The sequence below is a fragment of the Oncorhynchus tshawytscha genome, linkage group LG22 (assembly GCF_018296145.1).
Source record: "Oncorhynchus tshawytscha isolate Ot180627B linkage group LG22, Otsh_v2.0, whole genome shotgun sequence".
Classification (NCBI taxonomy): Eukaryota; Metazoa; Chordata; class Actinopteri; order Salmoniformes; family Salmonidae; genus Oncorhynchus; species Oncorhynchus tshawytscha.
The window spans coordinates 14,505,890-14,521,319 of NC_056450.1; the positions used below are offsets into that span (position 1 = coordinate 14,505,890).

Sequence of the window (15,430 nt, forward strand, 5' to 3'; positions counted from 1 at the left end):
ACGCTGAAGATTCACTGTACGGGCACGGAACAGCACCGTGTATGTAGCATGGATGGGCCAAGGCACTTGGTGGTATGACACCTTGCAAGAAGTGTGTACGTGGTCTGCAAGTAAAGAGAGAAATAAAGATGCAATATTGAATGCCAGATGTAGAGTGTATACATAATACAATCTCTAGTTCACGATACTATAAACAATATGCATGTAATAATAACGTGGTTATAATGGCTTAATGCTATACAAGGCAAGACGGAGCCATGCAACATGACCCCACTAAGGTTCAGACCCAGGGCCCCAAGCTTAATGATGAGCTTGGAGGGTACTATGGTGTTGAAGGCTGAGCTATGGTCAATGAACAACATTCTTACATAGGTATTCCTCTTGTCCAGATGGGATAGGACAGTGTGCAGTGCAATGGCGATTGCGTCATCTGTGGATCTATTGGGGCGGTATGCAAACTGAAGTGGGTCTAGACTATCAGGTAAGATGGAGGTGACATGATCCTTAACTAGCCTCTCAAAGCACTTTATGATGACGGAAGTGAGTGCTACGGTGCGATAGTAATTTACTTCAGTTACCATTTCTTGGGTACAGGAACCACAGTGGACATCTTGAAGCAAGTGAGGACAGCAGACTGGGATAAGGAGAGATTGAATATGTCCGTAAACACTTCAGACAGCTGGTCTGCGCATGCTCAGAGGACGCGGCTAGGTATGCCGTCTGGGCCGGCAGCCTTGCGAGGGTTAACACTCTTAAATGTCTTACTCACATCGGCCACAGAGAATGAGAGCCCACAGTCCTTGGGGTCAGGCCGCGTCAGTGCCACTGTGTTCTCCTTAAAGCGGGCGACGGTGTTTAGCTAATCCAGGAGCAAGACTTCCGTCTCTGCGACGTGGCTGGTTTTCTCTTTGTAATCTGTGGTTGTCTGTAGACCCTGCCACATAAGTCTCAGGTCTGAGCTGTTGAATTGCGACTCCACGTTTTGCCTGTTTGATTGCCTTACGGAGGGAATAATTACACTGTTTATATTCATGCATATTCCCAGTTACCTTGCCGTGGTTAAGTGGTGGTTGCTTTCTGTTTTGCGCGAATGCTACCATCTGTCTGCGGTTTTTGGTTTGGGTAGGTGTTAATAGTCAGTGGGAACAACATCCCCTATACACTTCCTGATGAACTCAGTCACCGTGTATATGTCAATGTTATTCTCCGAGGCAACCCGGAACATATCCCAGTCGCCGTGATCTAAACAATCTTGAACCATGGATTCTGATTGGTCAGACCAGCGTTGAATAGACCTTAGCACGCGTACTTCCTATTTTGACTTTCTGCATATAGGAAGGTAGGTGCAAAATAGAGTCGATCTGATTTGCCGAAGGGAGAGTGGGGGAGGGCCTTGAAGCCATCCCAGAAGGGGGAGTAACAATGGTTGAGAGATTTTGTAGCACGAGTACTACAGGCAATGTGTTGATGGAATTTCGGTAGTGTGTTCTCAAATTCCGTTTTTGTTTTAAATCCCCACCTACAATAAGTGCGGCCTCAGGATATGTGATTTCCAGTTTGCAGAAAGTCCAGTGTAGTTCCTTGACGGCTGTCCTGGTATCGGCTTGAGAGGAATTTTCACAGCTCTTACTATAACCAAAGAGAATTATCTTGGAAGTTAATACTGTCGACATTTGATTAAGATATTCTAGGTTGGGTGAACAAAAGGACTTGAGTTCCTGTACGTTATCACAATCACACCATGTGTAGTTAATCATGAAACATACACCCCTGCCTTTCTTCTTCCCAGAGAGTTCTTTATTCCTGTCTGCGCTATGTACTGAGAACCCAGCTGGCTGTATGGATGGGGATAGTATACCTGGAGAGAGCCATGATTTTGTGAAACAGTATGTTACAGTTCCTGATGTCTCTCTGGAAGGGGATCCTCGCCCTAAGCTCGTCTACTTTATTGTCCAAGGACCGAACATTAGCGAGTAAAATACTCTGAAGTGGTGGATGGACTCGAAGTCCACTCTGAATACCTCTTCTCTGCCGGCGGCGTCTTGGAGCAGCCTCTGTAATAAGTTCAAATTGCCCTCCGCCTTCTTCCCGGAGAGTTCTTTATTCATATCTGCACTGTGTACTGAGAACCCAGGTGGCTGAATGGACGGGGACAGTATATCCATATACTCGGAAGTGGTGGATGGTGTTCACGCCTCCTGAGTCGGAAAAGAAGTCCACTCAGAATAACTCTCCTCCGCCGGTGGCATCTTGGAGCAGCATCAGGAATAAATAAAATTGCCTTGCGGGGTATGAACAAAGGATTCAAATTCGAGAAAGTCGTATTTCTGATCATAATGTTGGTGAGTTACCGCCGCTCTGATATCCAAAAGTTATTTCCGGCTGTATGTAACAACACAAACGTTCTGGTCTATTAATGTAAGAAATAACACAAAAAAAACGAAATACTGAAAAGTTGCTTAGGAGCTAGAACCAGAGCTTCCATGTCTGTCGGTGCCATCTTCTGGACATCTATACAGGGTATGTAAAAAAGGCACTGAGGAACATTACACAATACGAATTCTAGGATAAATGTCAGAAATAATATGATCGGCGAGATGGAGCTAGCAAGCTTTGTTACAGTTGCTAGCTCTTGATGGCTCGCAGTAGAAACGCATAATTAGCATATCCATAAAATGACAATATTGTCCCCAATTGTGTCTTTAGACAAACACCTGAAGGATATTAAATATGTACTTGCATATCAACAAGGATGCACACTGGCCTTGGCTAACACAATGAAGCTAACTTGTGGAAAACCACAGGATGGCTGGAACTTTCTCTCACTTGACTTCTCTGAGCTGGAATTGCCCAGCATGTTTTTCTCCATTTCACTGGTGGGCGGAGCTACAGCTCTGATATGACTAACTTCTATCTATTCGACTTTGATGACTACCATTTCTCCACAGCCTTTCATACAAATACATTAAATTAAATTATGTATTTTTATTATTGGCCAATAAAGGCATTTAGTTTATTACTGTTACCGTATCATCACTGATGAAAATAAGAAATACAGTTTACTTTAAGATGTTATGTTTTTTATCTCTTCAGGGTGGCCTGAAAAAGGAAGTAGTTAACGGAGCAGAGAAGAAGGCCAAGCGACGCCTGGAGAGGGAGGCTCTGGAGACAGAGCGCAGGGACAAGGCCAAGAAGCTCCAAAACAAGAGACAGAAAATGAACAAGGAGAAGAACCTGGAACGCAGGGCAGCCTCGACCTCCTCATCTCCTCGTTCCGACTTCTCCCATTCAGACGACTCTGAAGAGGAGATGGCCATGTGTCCAGCAGAGGGATGCCAGCAGCCAGAAGGAGATGAGGTCAAATAAATCACTCACTGATAAGAAAATATGAAATAATGAGCAATATTTTATTAATTGCGAAAAACCTGATTGACTGGCTGCTAGTGTTGGAGTTCAAATAAAGGAGAGAGGGACAGAATGCCTAGCAGTTTCTTAGTAGTAGAAATTGTCAAATGTACTGAATGTTCAGTTCCTTGTCTATCTTATGTCACTTGAGTTTTCTTTATTTGGTGTTTTTGACTTATTTCAGGTGGACTGGGTCCAGTGTGACGGCAGCTGTAACCAGTGGTTCCACCAGGTCTGTGTGGGTGTGACAGCCGAGTTGGCTGAGAAAGAGGACTATGTGTGTGTCGGCTGTACAATAAGCGATGGCCGCTGAGGATTTGAGGAGAGAATGGATGGAGTTTTGGAAGGAAAGTCTGACGGTTTCCGGCCTACTCCGTTAGCAACCTGGCCACACAAGTCAGGATGTCACAGACCTAGCCCTCCCTTGTCCTCATCCCCTTTGTGACAACGGTGCTATCTCCTCCTCTTTATTGGGTTGTTGTCCAGAACTATACTGTTTGTTACTTTTTTTTGTATTTTTTACATATTTTTCTTTCCTCCTCTGAACTGTTTGTGGTTGTGACATGATGTGGAGTCAGTGTGCTGCATGGGTTTCCATATAATGGGTGGTGCAAAGGAGTCAAACAATAAGGCACTCTAAAGATCCAAGGGTATATTTGAACTTCCTTGCATGCAAAACCTGAGACAGATGGTTAAGGTCCCCCTCCTTCCCTGTAATAAATCATGTGATGGAGAGAACTGTATTTTCTGGGAAACCCAATACATAGTACTTCCATCACACTGACTTATATCATTAGACTAAGTTTATTTATCTGAGCAATAATGTTTGTCTCAATTGAATTCAATGGATTGGTCTCCTCTGAACTACGTGTTGATGCTTCAGCAATGGTTTGATGTACAGAACAGAAACCGTATCGACTACAGTTGTAGACTAGCAATGTAGCAGACGGAAGGAACTGGATCAACTGCCACATACACTATACAGTGCCTTTGGAAAGTATTCAAACCCCTTGACTTTATCCACATTTTGTTACATTATAGCCTTATTCTAAAATGGGTTAAATAAATACAAATCCTCAAATCTACACACAATACCACATAATGACAAAGCAAAAACCTGTTTTGGGAAATTTTAGCAAATGTATTAAAAAATACATAAGACTTCAGACCCTTTGCTATGAGACTTGAAATTGAGCTCAGGTGCATCCTGTTTCCATTGATCATCCTTGATGTTTCTACAACTTGATTGCAGTCTACCTGTGGTAAATTCAAATGATTGGACATGATTTGGAAAGGCACACAGGTCTGTATAAGCTTTCACAGTTGACAGTGCATTTCAGAGCAAAAACCAAGTCATGAGGTCGAAGGAATTGTCCGTAGAGCTCTGAGACAGGATTGTGGCGGCACAGGTCTGGAGAAGGGTACCAAAGAATGTATGCAGCATTTGAAGGTCCCCAAGAACACAGTGGGCTCCATCGTTCCTAAATGGAAGAAGTTTGGACCCACCAAGACCCACCGAGCTGGCCGCCCGGCCAAACTGAGCAAACGAGGGAGAAGGGTCTTGGTTAGGGAGGTGACCAATAACCCGATGGTCACTATGTCAGAACTCCAGAGTTCCTCGTGGAGATGGGAGAACCTTCCAGAATGACAACCATCTTTAAAGCACTCCACCAAATCAGGCCTTTTATGGTAGAGTGACCAGATGGAAGCCACTCTTCAGTAAAAGGCACATGACAGCCCGCTTGGGAGTTTGTTAAAAGGCACCTAAAGACTCTGACCATGAGAAACAAGATTCTCTGGTCTAATGAAACCAAGTTTAACTCTTTGGCCTGAATGCCAAGCATCACATCTGGAGGAAACCTGGCACTATCCCTGCGGTGAAGCATGGTGGTGGCAGCGTCATGCTGTGGGGATGGTTTTCAGCGGCAGGGACTGGAGGGAAAGATGAACGGAGCAAAGTACGGAGATCCTTGATGAAAACCTGCTCTGGGGCGAAGGTTCAATGCAGGACTGGCTTCGGAACAAGTCTCAATGACCTTGAGTGGCCCGTACTTGAACCCGATCGAACATCTCTGGAGAGACCTGAAAATAGCTGTGCAGAAACGCTCTCCATCCAACCTGACAGAGCTTGAGAGGATCTGCAGAGAAGAATGGGAGAAACTCTCCAAATACAGGTGTGCCAAGCTTCTAGTGTCATACCCAAGGTGGCTCTAGGCTGTAATTGCTGCCAAAGGTGCTTCAACAAAGTACTGAGTAAAGGGTTTGAATACTTATATAAATGTGATATTTATGTGTAGAATTTTTATTTATTTATATATATATATATATTAATAAGGTTGTAACCTAACAAAACATGGAAAAAGTCTAGGGGTCTGAATACTTTCCGAAGGCCCTTTTATATACAGAAGTATGTGGACACCTTCAAATTAGTGGATTCGGCTATTTCAGCCACACCCGTTCCTAACAGTTGTATAAAATCGAGCACACAGCCATGAAATTTCCATAGACAAACTTTGGCAGTCGAATGGCCTTAGTGAAGAGCTCAATGACTTTCAACATGCCAGTACGTAAAATTTCTACCTAGAGCTTCCCCGGTCAACTGTAAGTGCTGTTCTTGTGAAGTGGAAACATCTAGGATTAACAACGGCTCAGCTGTGAAGTGGTAGACCATACAAGCTCACAGAAAGGTACCGTTGAAGCACATAGTGTGTCAAAATTGTCAGTACTCGGCTGCGTCATTTGCGACAGGGTTCAAAACTGCTTCTGGAAGCAACGTCAGCACAATAACTGTTGGTTGGGAGCTTCATGAAATGGGTCTCTATGGCTGAGCAGCCGCACACAAACCTAAGATCACCATGCGCTATGCTAAGCGTCAACTGGAGTGGTGTGAAGCTCACCGCCATTGGACTCTGGAGCAGTGGAAACACATTGCTCTGGAGTGATGAATCACACTTCACCATCTGGCAGTCTGACTGACATATGGGTTTGGCTGATGCCAGGAGAATGCTACCGATCCCAAATGCATAGTGCCAACTGTTTATTTTGGTTGAGGAATAATGGTCTAGGGTTGTTTTTCATGGTTCGGGCTAGGCCCCTTAGTTCCAGTGAAGGGAAATCTTAACGCTACAGCATACAATGACATTCTGGACAATTCTGTGCATTCAACTTTGTGGCAACAGTTTGGGGAAGGTCCTTTCCTGTTTCAGCATGACAATGCCCCCGTGCACAAAGCGAGGTCCATACTGAAATTGTTTGTCGAAATTGTGTGGAAGAACTTGACTGGCCTGCACAGAGCCCTGACCTCAACCCCATCGAACACCTTTTGGATGAATTGGTGCACTGACTATGAGCCAGGCTTAATCGGCCAACATCAGTGCCCGACCTCACTAATGCTCTTGTGGCTGAATGGAAGCAAGTGCCCACAGCAATGTTCCAACATCCTAGTGGAAAGCCTTCCTAGAAGAGTGGGGGCTGTGAAGGCAGTAAGGGGGGGGACCAACTCCATATTAATGCCCATGTTTTTGGAATGAGATGTTTGACGAGCAGTTGTCCACATACTTTTGGTCATGTAGTGTATGTGCTTGGGTGGGTTACTTTGGGAAGGAATGGAGAGAGGTAGTTTGAGACATTGCAGTTTATATTGTGGAATAAAAACATGTTCTCCTAATATCCAAGGGACGGTTTTCATCTTTTAATTTGGTCCACTAGGTGTCGTAATATCAACACTTGTGTTGTACCACTATCCTATAAGCAGGTTTCTTGCGTGATGAATGCATAAGGATTATTGGTGTTAGTCAAAAGAACCTTGAATTAAATGGCCATAATAGGCTACAAAAGTATAAATCTCTTGATGACATCATGCACAAATTTATAATAGCTCCATACAAAATATAGATGATTTAATAGCTATCAATTTGCATTTTTCCTTGTGTTGTCATATGGCTCCACTTCAGCTCTAGTGCGCTGATCTCAAATTGGGCATTGAGCGAAACAGTTATTCGAGAGGCGGCCCAGGCAGTCCTCCTGATAGTTTGGACAAGGAGATTGTACTGACCTATTTCAATTGCACTAAAATACCATTTCAAAGAGAGACTGGAGAGGTCAATGAACCTGAGATTAGTGTTCCAATAAAACTATTATTATCAAAGGACTTTTGGAGACCGGACGTACCAATTACGCACCGGTTTGCGTAACAGGACATTTTCGTGGGAAATAATGTGGAAAGTGCAGAATCAATGCCCCGTGGAGAGCGAGGATGATTCCGATATTGACAAACTGTTAGCAGCTCTGACATCCGCCGAGGTGGAAGAGCTGCAGCGCGAACTGACCGTTATTGACCCGGATCCAACTGTGTCAGTCGGGCTCCGGCAGAGGAACCAGACAGACAAGCAGCCGTCAATTAAATACAACAGGGGAGCGATGCTTGACTACTGTGAGCGCGAAACCAAGACACTCATTCAAAGGGAGCTGTCCTTTGAGGTATGATGCCAATGTCGTTAGTTTTGCGTAAAGGACAGCTTGTAACCAATAAAAAATACAATAGTTAGAAGTTGTTTTTGCTGGTTGAACTCTGAAATGGTGTTATTACAGTAGTAATAGTGTATCCTAGATGTATGAACAGCTGTCAATTGAGTACTTTAAGTTGACCTACCAATTTGACACCTTATTCAAGTGCCTAAGTATATCAGGACCCTCACCCTGTCAACCCTGGATTCCAGACATTGTGTAATAATTTCAGGATTCAAGACCAGGGATGATGAATACTTTTGTGGGCAATATTTCACCCACTAAATTCAAATATAGCTGCTGTTAGTGTCTCTACTGGAAATACATCTATAATTGTTTGGCGTTTGACAGAAATAGGAATACAGACATACAGTGGGGTCCCAAAATGATTGACACCCTTGCTAAGATTAGCAAAAATGACTATAAAATAGTTAACTGAAATACTGAGCTGTATTGTACGCAACCCCCCAAAAAGGGGAATTATATTTTATACTAATTAAATTGCTTAGAGAAGAACATTTTTCTTAACAAGTAATATTTTGTTTTTCTCAAAAAGGTAGGGGTCAAAATTATTGACACCGCTGTTTTCAATACCTCACATTGAAGGTAACTGCACTGAGCCTTTTCCTAAAATGCGTTTGAGAACACATTGGGAGGGATCTTAGGCCATTCCTCCATACAGAATCCTTCCAGATCCTTGGCCAAGCACACCGGTGGTGGGTTTGGTGTCAAAATTAGAGTGCATAAGCAGAAGAGAACCCCATACCTAATGTAAAATATGGTGGTGGGTCTTTGATGTTATGGGGCTATTTTGAATCCACTGGTCCTTGTTAAGGTCAACAGCACCATGAACTTTACCCAGTACCAGGACATTTTTGCCCAAAACCTGGTTGCCTCTGCCAGGAGGCTGAAATTTGGCCGCAAGTAGATCTTCCAACAAGACAATAACCCCAAGCACACATCAAAATCCTCAGAAATTGTTAATTGGCCACAAAATCTAAATTTTGCAATGGCTATCAGTCTCCGGACTTGAACCCCATTGAAAACCTGTGGGTTGAATTGAAGAGTGCAGCCCATAAGTGCAGACTAATGATATCAATGATCTGGAAAGGATTCTGTATGGAGGAATGGTCTAAGATCCCTCCCAACTCATAAAACATTTTTTAAAGGCTCAGTGCCGTTATCCTTGCAAGGTGAAAGGCATTGAAAACAGTCATTTTGAACCCTACCTATTTTTATGAGAAAAAAATTACTTGTTAATCAAAATCTCTCTGAGCAATTGTATTAGTGTAAAATATAAATATGACATACTACACAAGTCTCAGATCTTGACTGTGAAGATACCAGTGTCCTATTTTGTAAATTAAGTTTATTTTTTCAGATGATACAATAATATCCTAATGATTAATAAGCTCACTGTCTAAGCTTCTCTTTATCTTTAGAGACCCAGAGTATGTTGACACTCGGCTGTTGGATAAAGGCTCCAACAGGTTGCAAGTAAGGAATCGTGAGCTATGTTGAAACAGCTGCGTGTATAGAGACTATAGAGAAGTCTTGTGAACGGGCTAAATGTCACCTACACACTGGGGCATCATAAGTCTGAGGAGTTGCTAGGCAGCCCCATTTTTTCTTATTAAATCCTTAACAAATGAACCCCTGAGCCATAAAGAGAACATGTATAAATAGCAGGATATGTGATTCACACTGTATTCAAATGTTAACCAATTATGTAGCAGTAGTATAGTTATCAATACTTAATTTCCATCCTACAAAGCTGTACTTGGCCATCTGTAGGGTGTTTGCATGTCGTCTTGTTTTCACAAAGCCCCTTGAGATCTGGAGAAGGTTTTGATGAACAAGGTAAAATACAGGCTCATGGAATAATGAGTCTGGTTAATGCTGGTTCCAATTCTAAGACGAATGAAATTCCAGAGCAGAACGCTCTGACCCATACGGCCTTTTAAGGAAACATCTGCCAGAGTTACTTACACAGTGGCTCGCAGATCCCTACCGACGCATCGCCCTGTAAGGGATGAAAAAATCCTGATTGCTATATGCAAGATATACAGTTATACAGAGGGTGCTCGTAGAGGCAAAGTTTCATAGGTTTTACATAGGCTGTGTCCTGACTTATGGACATTCCAGAAGCATTCAGAAAATATATGAAATGAACATACAGTACATTATTAAATAATGATTCATCTAATACTGCATTTCATACTTGTATGATTCATGCAACTATCTTTTCTTAAATACTTTATACTTAAGGAGCCAACAACTGACAGAGTGAAATGGAAACTCCTGAAGAAGATGGGGAAGAGCTGTGCTAGTTTCTTCTACTTCAAGTCAGATGACCCGGATGACCAGGATGTCATAGACCTAAACTTCTCTGCTGTGGAGACCACTAAGGAGGACATATCCAAGGACAAAGAGGAAAAACCAGAGAGCAAGAACTTGAAGGGTGAGGGAGGGAGTAGAGAGGAAAATGAGGAAAGAGCACATAGTAGGTTAGGAGGAGATAAGGACAAAGACAGTGAAAAAAAAGGAAGATAAGATTGTTGAAAATAGCAGTGAAGTACAGATTAAAGTAAAGGACAAGTGTAGTAACAAACCCTTCACCTTATCTCAAAATTGCAAACAAAAAAACAGGATATGAAAGAAAAGGAGGAAAAAAACAGAACAAAGACAGACTCTAAAACCAAAGACCTGATTTCAAAGCTTCGAGGGCAAGCTGAGAAAGACTATAGTAAGGAGAAAGATAAGAAAGAGAACTCTCAAAAAATGAAGGATAGCAAGATAAGAGGAATGTTCTCTAAAGTAGAGGAAAAGCAAAAAGAACTCAGAGGTACTGAGACAAAGAAAAAGAGGAATAATGAGAAGGACAAAGAGAGAGAACACCCAATCCCTCAAGAAACCAAGTAGTGTCCAGGATAAGACAGAGAGACAGTGAAAAGGAGACAGAAAGGAATCCTAGTAAATACAGTAAGGTCAACAATGTAAACCTAGAGAACAGCAGTAGGGATGAACGCCTGGCTGGTGAAGTCATGGAGGGAGACGAGGAGGCCAGCATGTTTGATGAGCTCCTTGAGCAGGTCAGAAAAGATTACCCTTTAATGACGGAGCTCAATGTCAACAACTCAGATGTCATCAAGACCCACACTCTCATCCAATTTGTAGAAGCACTACAACGCAACACACGTCAAGATGTTTGCTTTAGCCAACACCTGTGCTGACGACCATGAGGCTTATGCCATTGCCGGAACTCTGCGGAACAACACGTCTCTGACCAGCGTAATCCTTGACTCCAACCACCTCACTGGCAAGGGAATTTTGGCCGTAGTACATGCCTTAGAGAAAAATATAACCGTCAATGAGCTGCGCTTCCACAACCAGCGGCACATCTGTGGAGACAAGACAGAGACGGAGATGGCCAATGCGTTGAGAAACAACACCAGGTTGATGAAGCTGGGCTACGGCTTTGAGCTGGCCGGCCCAAGGATGACCATGAACGACATCCTGAGTCGGAACATGGACTTGCAGCGTATGATCTCTGTAATTGCAAACAAAGGTTTCTGTACCAAATATTAAGTTCTGCTTTTCTGATGTATCAAATACTTATGTCATGCAATAAAATGCAAATTAATCACTTAAAAATCATACAATGTGATTTTATGGATTTTTGTTTTAGATTCCGTCTCTCACCGTTGAGTGTACCTATGATTAAAAAAATGACAAACCTCTATATGCTTTGTAAGTAGGAAAACCTGCAAAATCGGCAGTGTATCAAATACTGTATATGTATATATATATAAATATATATATAAAGCCAGCATTTCCCTTGAATTTACAGTCAGGAAGAATATCGGTGAATAAATCTAATCTAAATCTTTTACCCTCTTACAGGTTGATGTTCCAGAGCTGCTTCAGTAATGGGCAGGGGATCACAGGAAGAAGAAGTTGGACTTGATACAGAAACAGAACTGCATTTGTCTTATAGTAGTACCTGGGGTGAAGCCTTGCTTCCGTTGTTGCTGCTGAGATATGGAGAGATATCTAATGCAGTGGGTACTGTGAGTCAGAAGGTGGTGTTGGTGAAACCACCTTAGGCTACACTGTTAGGCCTGTTGACTTCCGTCTCCCTCAGTTGAATCTCTCCCTCCTTTTCTCCTTAGATGTTCATATTTGGTCATTGCATTGAAGACACAGTAGGACGTAAGAATCATTTCTAATTATTTTTTAATTACTGGATGATGGTCAGTTGGATGTTCTGCTCTTTCATGTGAGGCTTTGTCCAGCTAAGAGGTGGGGAGAATGGGGGAGTTGCACAGCGGAAACAGAAAAGTTCAAATTGGAAAACAACTGAAAGGAAAGGCTTACACATTGCAAGTCACCATATTTTTTGTATTTTTAGACAGTTAAGTAGCCGTAAGAGGAATGAACAAAGACATTTTAAAATGTTTTTTTAAGATCATTTTCCAGTGTCACGATTAAAGGATATTATATACAGAACAAAACTATAAACCCAACATGCAACAATTAATTTTTTTATTTTTTACATTTTTATTACCCCCTTTTCTCCTTAATTTTGTGATATCCAATTGGTAGTTAGTCTTGTCCCATCGCTGCAACTCCCCTTCGGACTCAGAAGAGGACAAGGTCGAGAGAGTTGTGTGACAAACTGCACATTTTAGAGTGTCCTTTTATTGTTCCCAGCACAAGGTTTCATTTCTGCACAACTTTTGAGAGAAATATGCTTTTTGTGCATATGGAAAAAATTCTGGGATCTTTTATTTCAGCTCATGAAACATTAAACCAACACTTTACATGTTGCGTTTATATTTTTGTTCAGTATAGCTAAATAAAACATTTAACCAAACACATAGCTAGTATGCAACACGCAACTTGTATCTGAAGTGTGCGAAGGTTCTTAATCTGGTCAATGTGTAATATAATAGCAGTTAATCGCTATTAGTTGTCTTTCGGGATGGCAGTTGCTTACAACATGAAAGTATGAGGGACTTCCCTATAGATGGCAGGAGACCCCTTGACCTTTGCAAACATTTCACTGTGATAGATTGTGTCCTGACAGGGAGGGAATATATTTTGAGAATGCTTTTGAGAATGTTGTGTTGTTTAGAATTGACCTATGAAGGGTACATACTGTATCATACAGATGTTTTATGACATGAAAATATACCAAGACAAGTAAAGATTTTTTAACTACTAGTAGAGGACAGTAAAGTACTGAGGTTGACAGGTCAGGCAACAGGTGTTACCTGTTGTGTTCAAGTGCAAATTCTAAAATGTATTTACAGAACCAAACAAAACACATTCATATGTCTGGTTTCGAGAGTGCATCTAATAGCTAATAACCAGGTCATTTAATTCCTCCAGATGAACAATTATGGGATATTTCGTCTGTCTTTGATGTCTCCGTCTGCCTCATAGGCTTTTGATTTAACAAAAGTAGCATTTGTCTGTAGCACTTCCTTCCTGAAACATTGCAATCAGTTTATTTTTTCACTTCCTGTAATAAGGCAAAAACAGCCCAAAGCCACTGCAAGTGATGCTGCTGGGTAGAGACTGATATAGTGACAGTAGGATCATTTGAGAGAAAAAGGGATCTGTGGTGAAATAAGAAAAACATTTAAACATGAAATTCTATCTGATGATTCTCCTTTACTTGCCAGGTGAGTTTTAACACAAACCATTTTTGTTGCTGTTGATTTGTTGTTGTTGATTACAATCGCAGACCATTTTTGTTGTTGATTATTTTCTTTGTGAAAGAGACTCCTGCATAGTGCAAATTCTATAGAATATACTTCTGCCAAACAATTCCACAAAGTTTTTGTTTATTTCACATTTCAACTATTATTTGTTATTATGATAAAGAATAACATTGTCTTCTCTTTTATCAAGTTTTAAGCTGTTATGCAAAAAGGAGCAAAATTGGAGAGCATGGAAATGAAGGTGGATCTTTAGACATTAAGTGTTCATATCCAGATGGATATCAATATAAGCCCAAATATTTGTGTCGCCACCCCTGTTCCTACAGTGACATTCTCATCAGAAGTGTGAAAGCGGACACATTTGTCACAGTAGGAAGATTTTCTGTGTATGACAATGTCCATGGACATACTTTCATTGCCACCATCAAAAACCTGAAATTACAGGACTCTGGACTTTACTATTGTGGACTTGATCAGTGGGGAAGAGATGTTTTAACAAAAGTAGATGTCTCTGTGAGTAAAGGTACGCATATTGTTTTGTTTTTATCCCATTTGATTGTCTTTGAATGCACAAAAATCATACTCGGTCTACCCTCTACTGTTTCTACCCACAGCTCCAATGGTCACTTCACTGTTTACACCTGATAGGAAGGACACCACACAAACAAACAGATATGTTTCCCCAGAGGTCCCCACATTTACACAGGTTGATATAACTTTAAATAGCTTAAAAAAATAAGCTCCTATTGTACATTTTTTTTTTTATTCTAATAAATGTTCCATTTATCTTCTGTATGCTTTTGTTATGTCACTTTAATGGTGCCATGCAAAAAGTTACCTGTTGCAGATTGGGATGTCGCACCAACATCCTCATCGATTCTGATTGACAGCTCAGGTAATTTAACTTTAGGCTACTCTATTTTGTTCTAAAAACACTGGAAAATGGGTTTGATTGAGATTTTGTTGAATTATTCTCTTTCTTTCCTTTAGGTTTTGTATGTGTGCATGTTGTTGTGGGAGCTGTCGGACTGTTGATGTGTTGCACTGTGGTTGCACTTTGTGTATTCTTCAGAAAACGATCAATGCCATGCTCACTGAGTAAGACCAAGTTCCCTTTCTTTGATATCTTACCTACATATAATGCAGGTACAATAATATTATTTGTTTATGATATGTTGAAGCCTCTAATTTGTGTCCCTCAGCATTTCCAGCATCTAAAGTATCAGATCCTATAGCCATTGCACAGGTGAATTGGATCTTGGTTTATGCTTTATCATAGTTTGAATAAGATTTTGCATGTCCTCATCAGACAGCAGTCATTCTGCACCAACTCGGTCAACAAATAAACTCTACCCAATTCCCGCTCTCTCTTGTTCTCTTCCTTTCTCTCAGGGTGAAGAGGACACTTGTCATGTGTATGATGAGATAATTATGAAAAGCTCCAACATTCTTCCCCAGGAAGACAGTGACTTGTACTGCACCGCACATTTAGGAGAACCCCCACTGAAAATAGATGACAATGCTCTCTACTCTCTCCTGACACTAAAGCTACAAGGACCTCAGTGAGAGTCACAAGTCTTTAGTTTATAGAGGGCATTCTCACAATACTGCAAGCTGTTGATAGTGTACATATGTACAGTATCTAGAAGCTTTGGGTTGGCAATAAATATTGCTATTGTTTTGTATATATATATACAGTGCCTTGCGAAAGTATTCGGCCCCCTTGAACTTTGCGACCTTTTGCCACATTTCAGGCTTCAAACATAAAGATATAAAACTGTATTTTTTTG

General features: G+C 41.4%; 3 protein-coding genes across 5 annotated transcripts in view; all 3 read left to right on the forward strand.

The window, feature by feature from the left end:
• kdm5bb (lysine (K)-specific demethylase 5Bb) overlaps positions 1-4,195 on the forward strand; it is a 34,372-nt gene extending 30,177 nt beyond the window's left edge. For both annotated transcript variants that reach the window (XM_024384265.2, XM_024384266.2), the window contains exons 27-28: positions 3,094-3,357; positions 3,590-4,195. In XM_024384265.2, the coding sequence (XP_024240033.1) occupies positions 3,094-3,357; positions 3,590-3,718 (393 nt within the window). In that variant the 3' untranslated portion in view covers positions 3,719-4,195. The remainder of the gene's footprint in view (positions 1-3,093; positions 3,358-3,589) is intronic.
• Positions 4,196-6,898: 2,703 nt separating this feature from the next.
• LOC112221872 (leiomodin-1-like) lies at positions 6,899-12,654 on the forward strand. 2 transcript variants are annotated; one of them, XR_006079628.1, is made up of 4 exons: positions 6,899-7,884; positions 9,354-9,408; positions 10,180-11,479; positions 11,815-12,654. XR_006079628.1 is itself a non-coding variant. In XM_042303811.1 (3 exons), the coding sequence occupies exons 1-3, from the start codon at positions 7,621-7,623 to the stop codon at positions 11,817-11,819; spliced, it is 462 nt and encodes a 153-aa protein (XP_042159745.1). In that variant the 5' UTR covers positions 6,899-7,620; the 3' UTR covers positions 11,820-12,654. The 2 variants fall into 2 exon arrangements, 1 of the variants encoding a protein (XP_042159745.1); XM_042303811.1 differs by lacking the exon at positions 9,354-9,408 and having other exon boundaries at positions 10,180-10,372.
• A 54-nt stretch (positions 12,655-12,708) lies between these two features.
• On the forward strand, positions 12,709-15,379 carry LOC112221420 (CMRF35-like molecule 1). Its single transcript, XM_024383567.2, has 7 exons — positions 12,709-13,601; positions 13,831-14,163; positions 14,255-14,346; positions 14,475-14,535; positions 14,631-14,738; positions 14,843-14,886; positions 15,033-15,379. The coding sequence occupies exons 1-7, from the start codon at positions 13,565-13,567 to the stop codon at positions 15,204-15,206; spliced, it is 849 nt and encodes a 282-aa protein (XP_024239335.1). The 5' UTR covers positions 12,709-13,564; the 3' UTR covers positions 15,207-15,379.
• Positions 15,380-15,430: the final 51 nt, after the last annotated feature.

Excerpts from the sequence above, each read along its gene's own strand:
- LOC112221872 (XM_042303811.1), top strand. The coding sequence starts at position 7,621 with ATGTGGAAAGTGCAGAATCAATGCCCCGTGGAGAGCGAGGATGATTCC. Across the intron at positions 7,885-10,179 it reads AAAGGGAGCTGTCCTTTGAG|GAGCCAACAACTGACAGAGT; the intron begins GTATGATGCCAA and ends TTTATACTTAAG.
- LOC112221420 (XM_024383567.2), top strand. The coding sequence starts at position 13,565 with ATGAAATTCTATCTGATGATTCTCCTTTACTTGCCAG. Across the intron at positions 14,164-14,254 it reads AGATGTCTCTGTGAGTAAAG|CTCCAATGGTCACTTCACTG; the intron begins GTACGCATATTG and ends TTCTACCCACAG. Across the intron at positions 14,887-15,032 it reads ATCCTATAGCCATTGCACAG|GGTGAAGAGGACACTTGTCA; the intron begins GTGAATTGGATC and ends CCTTTCTCTCAG.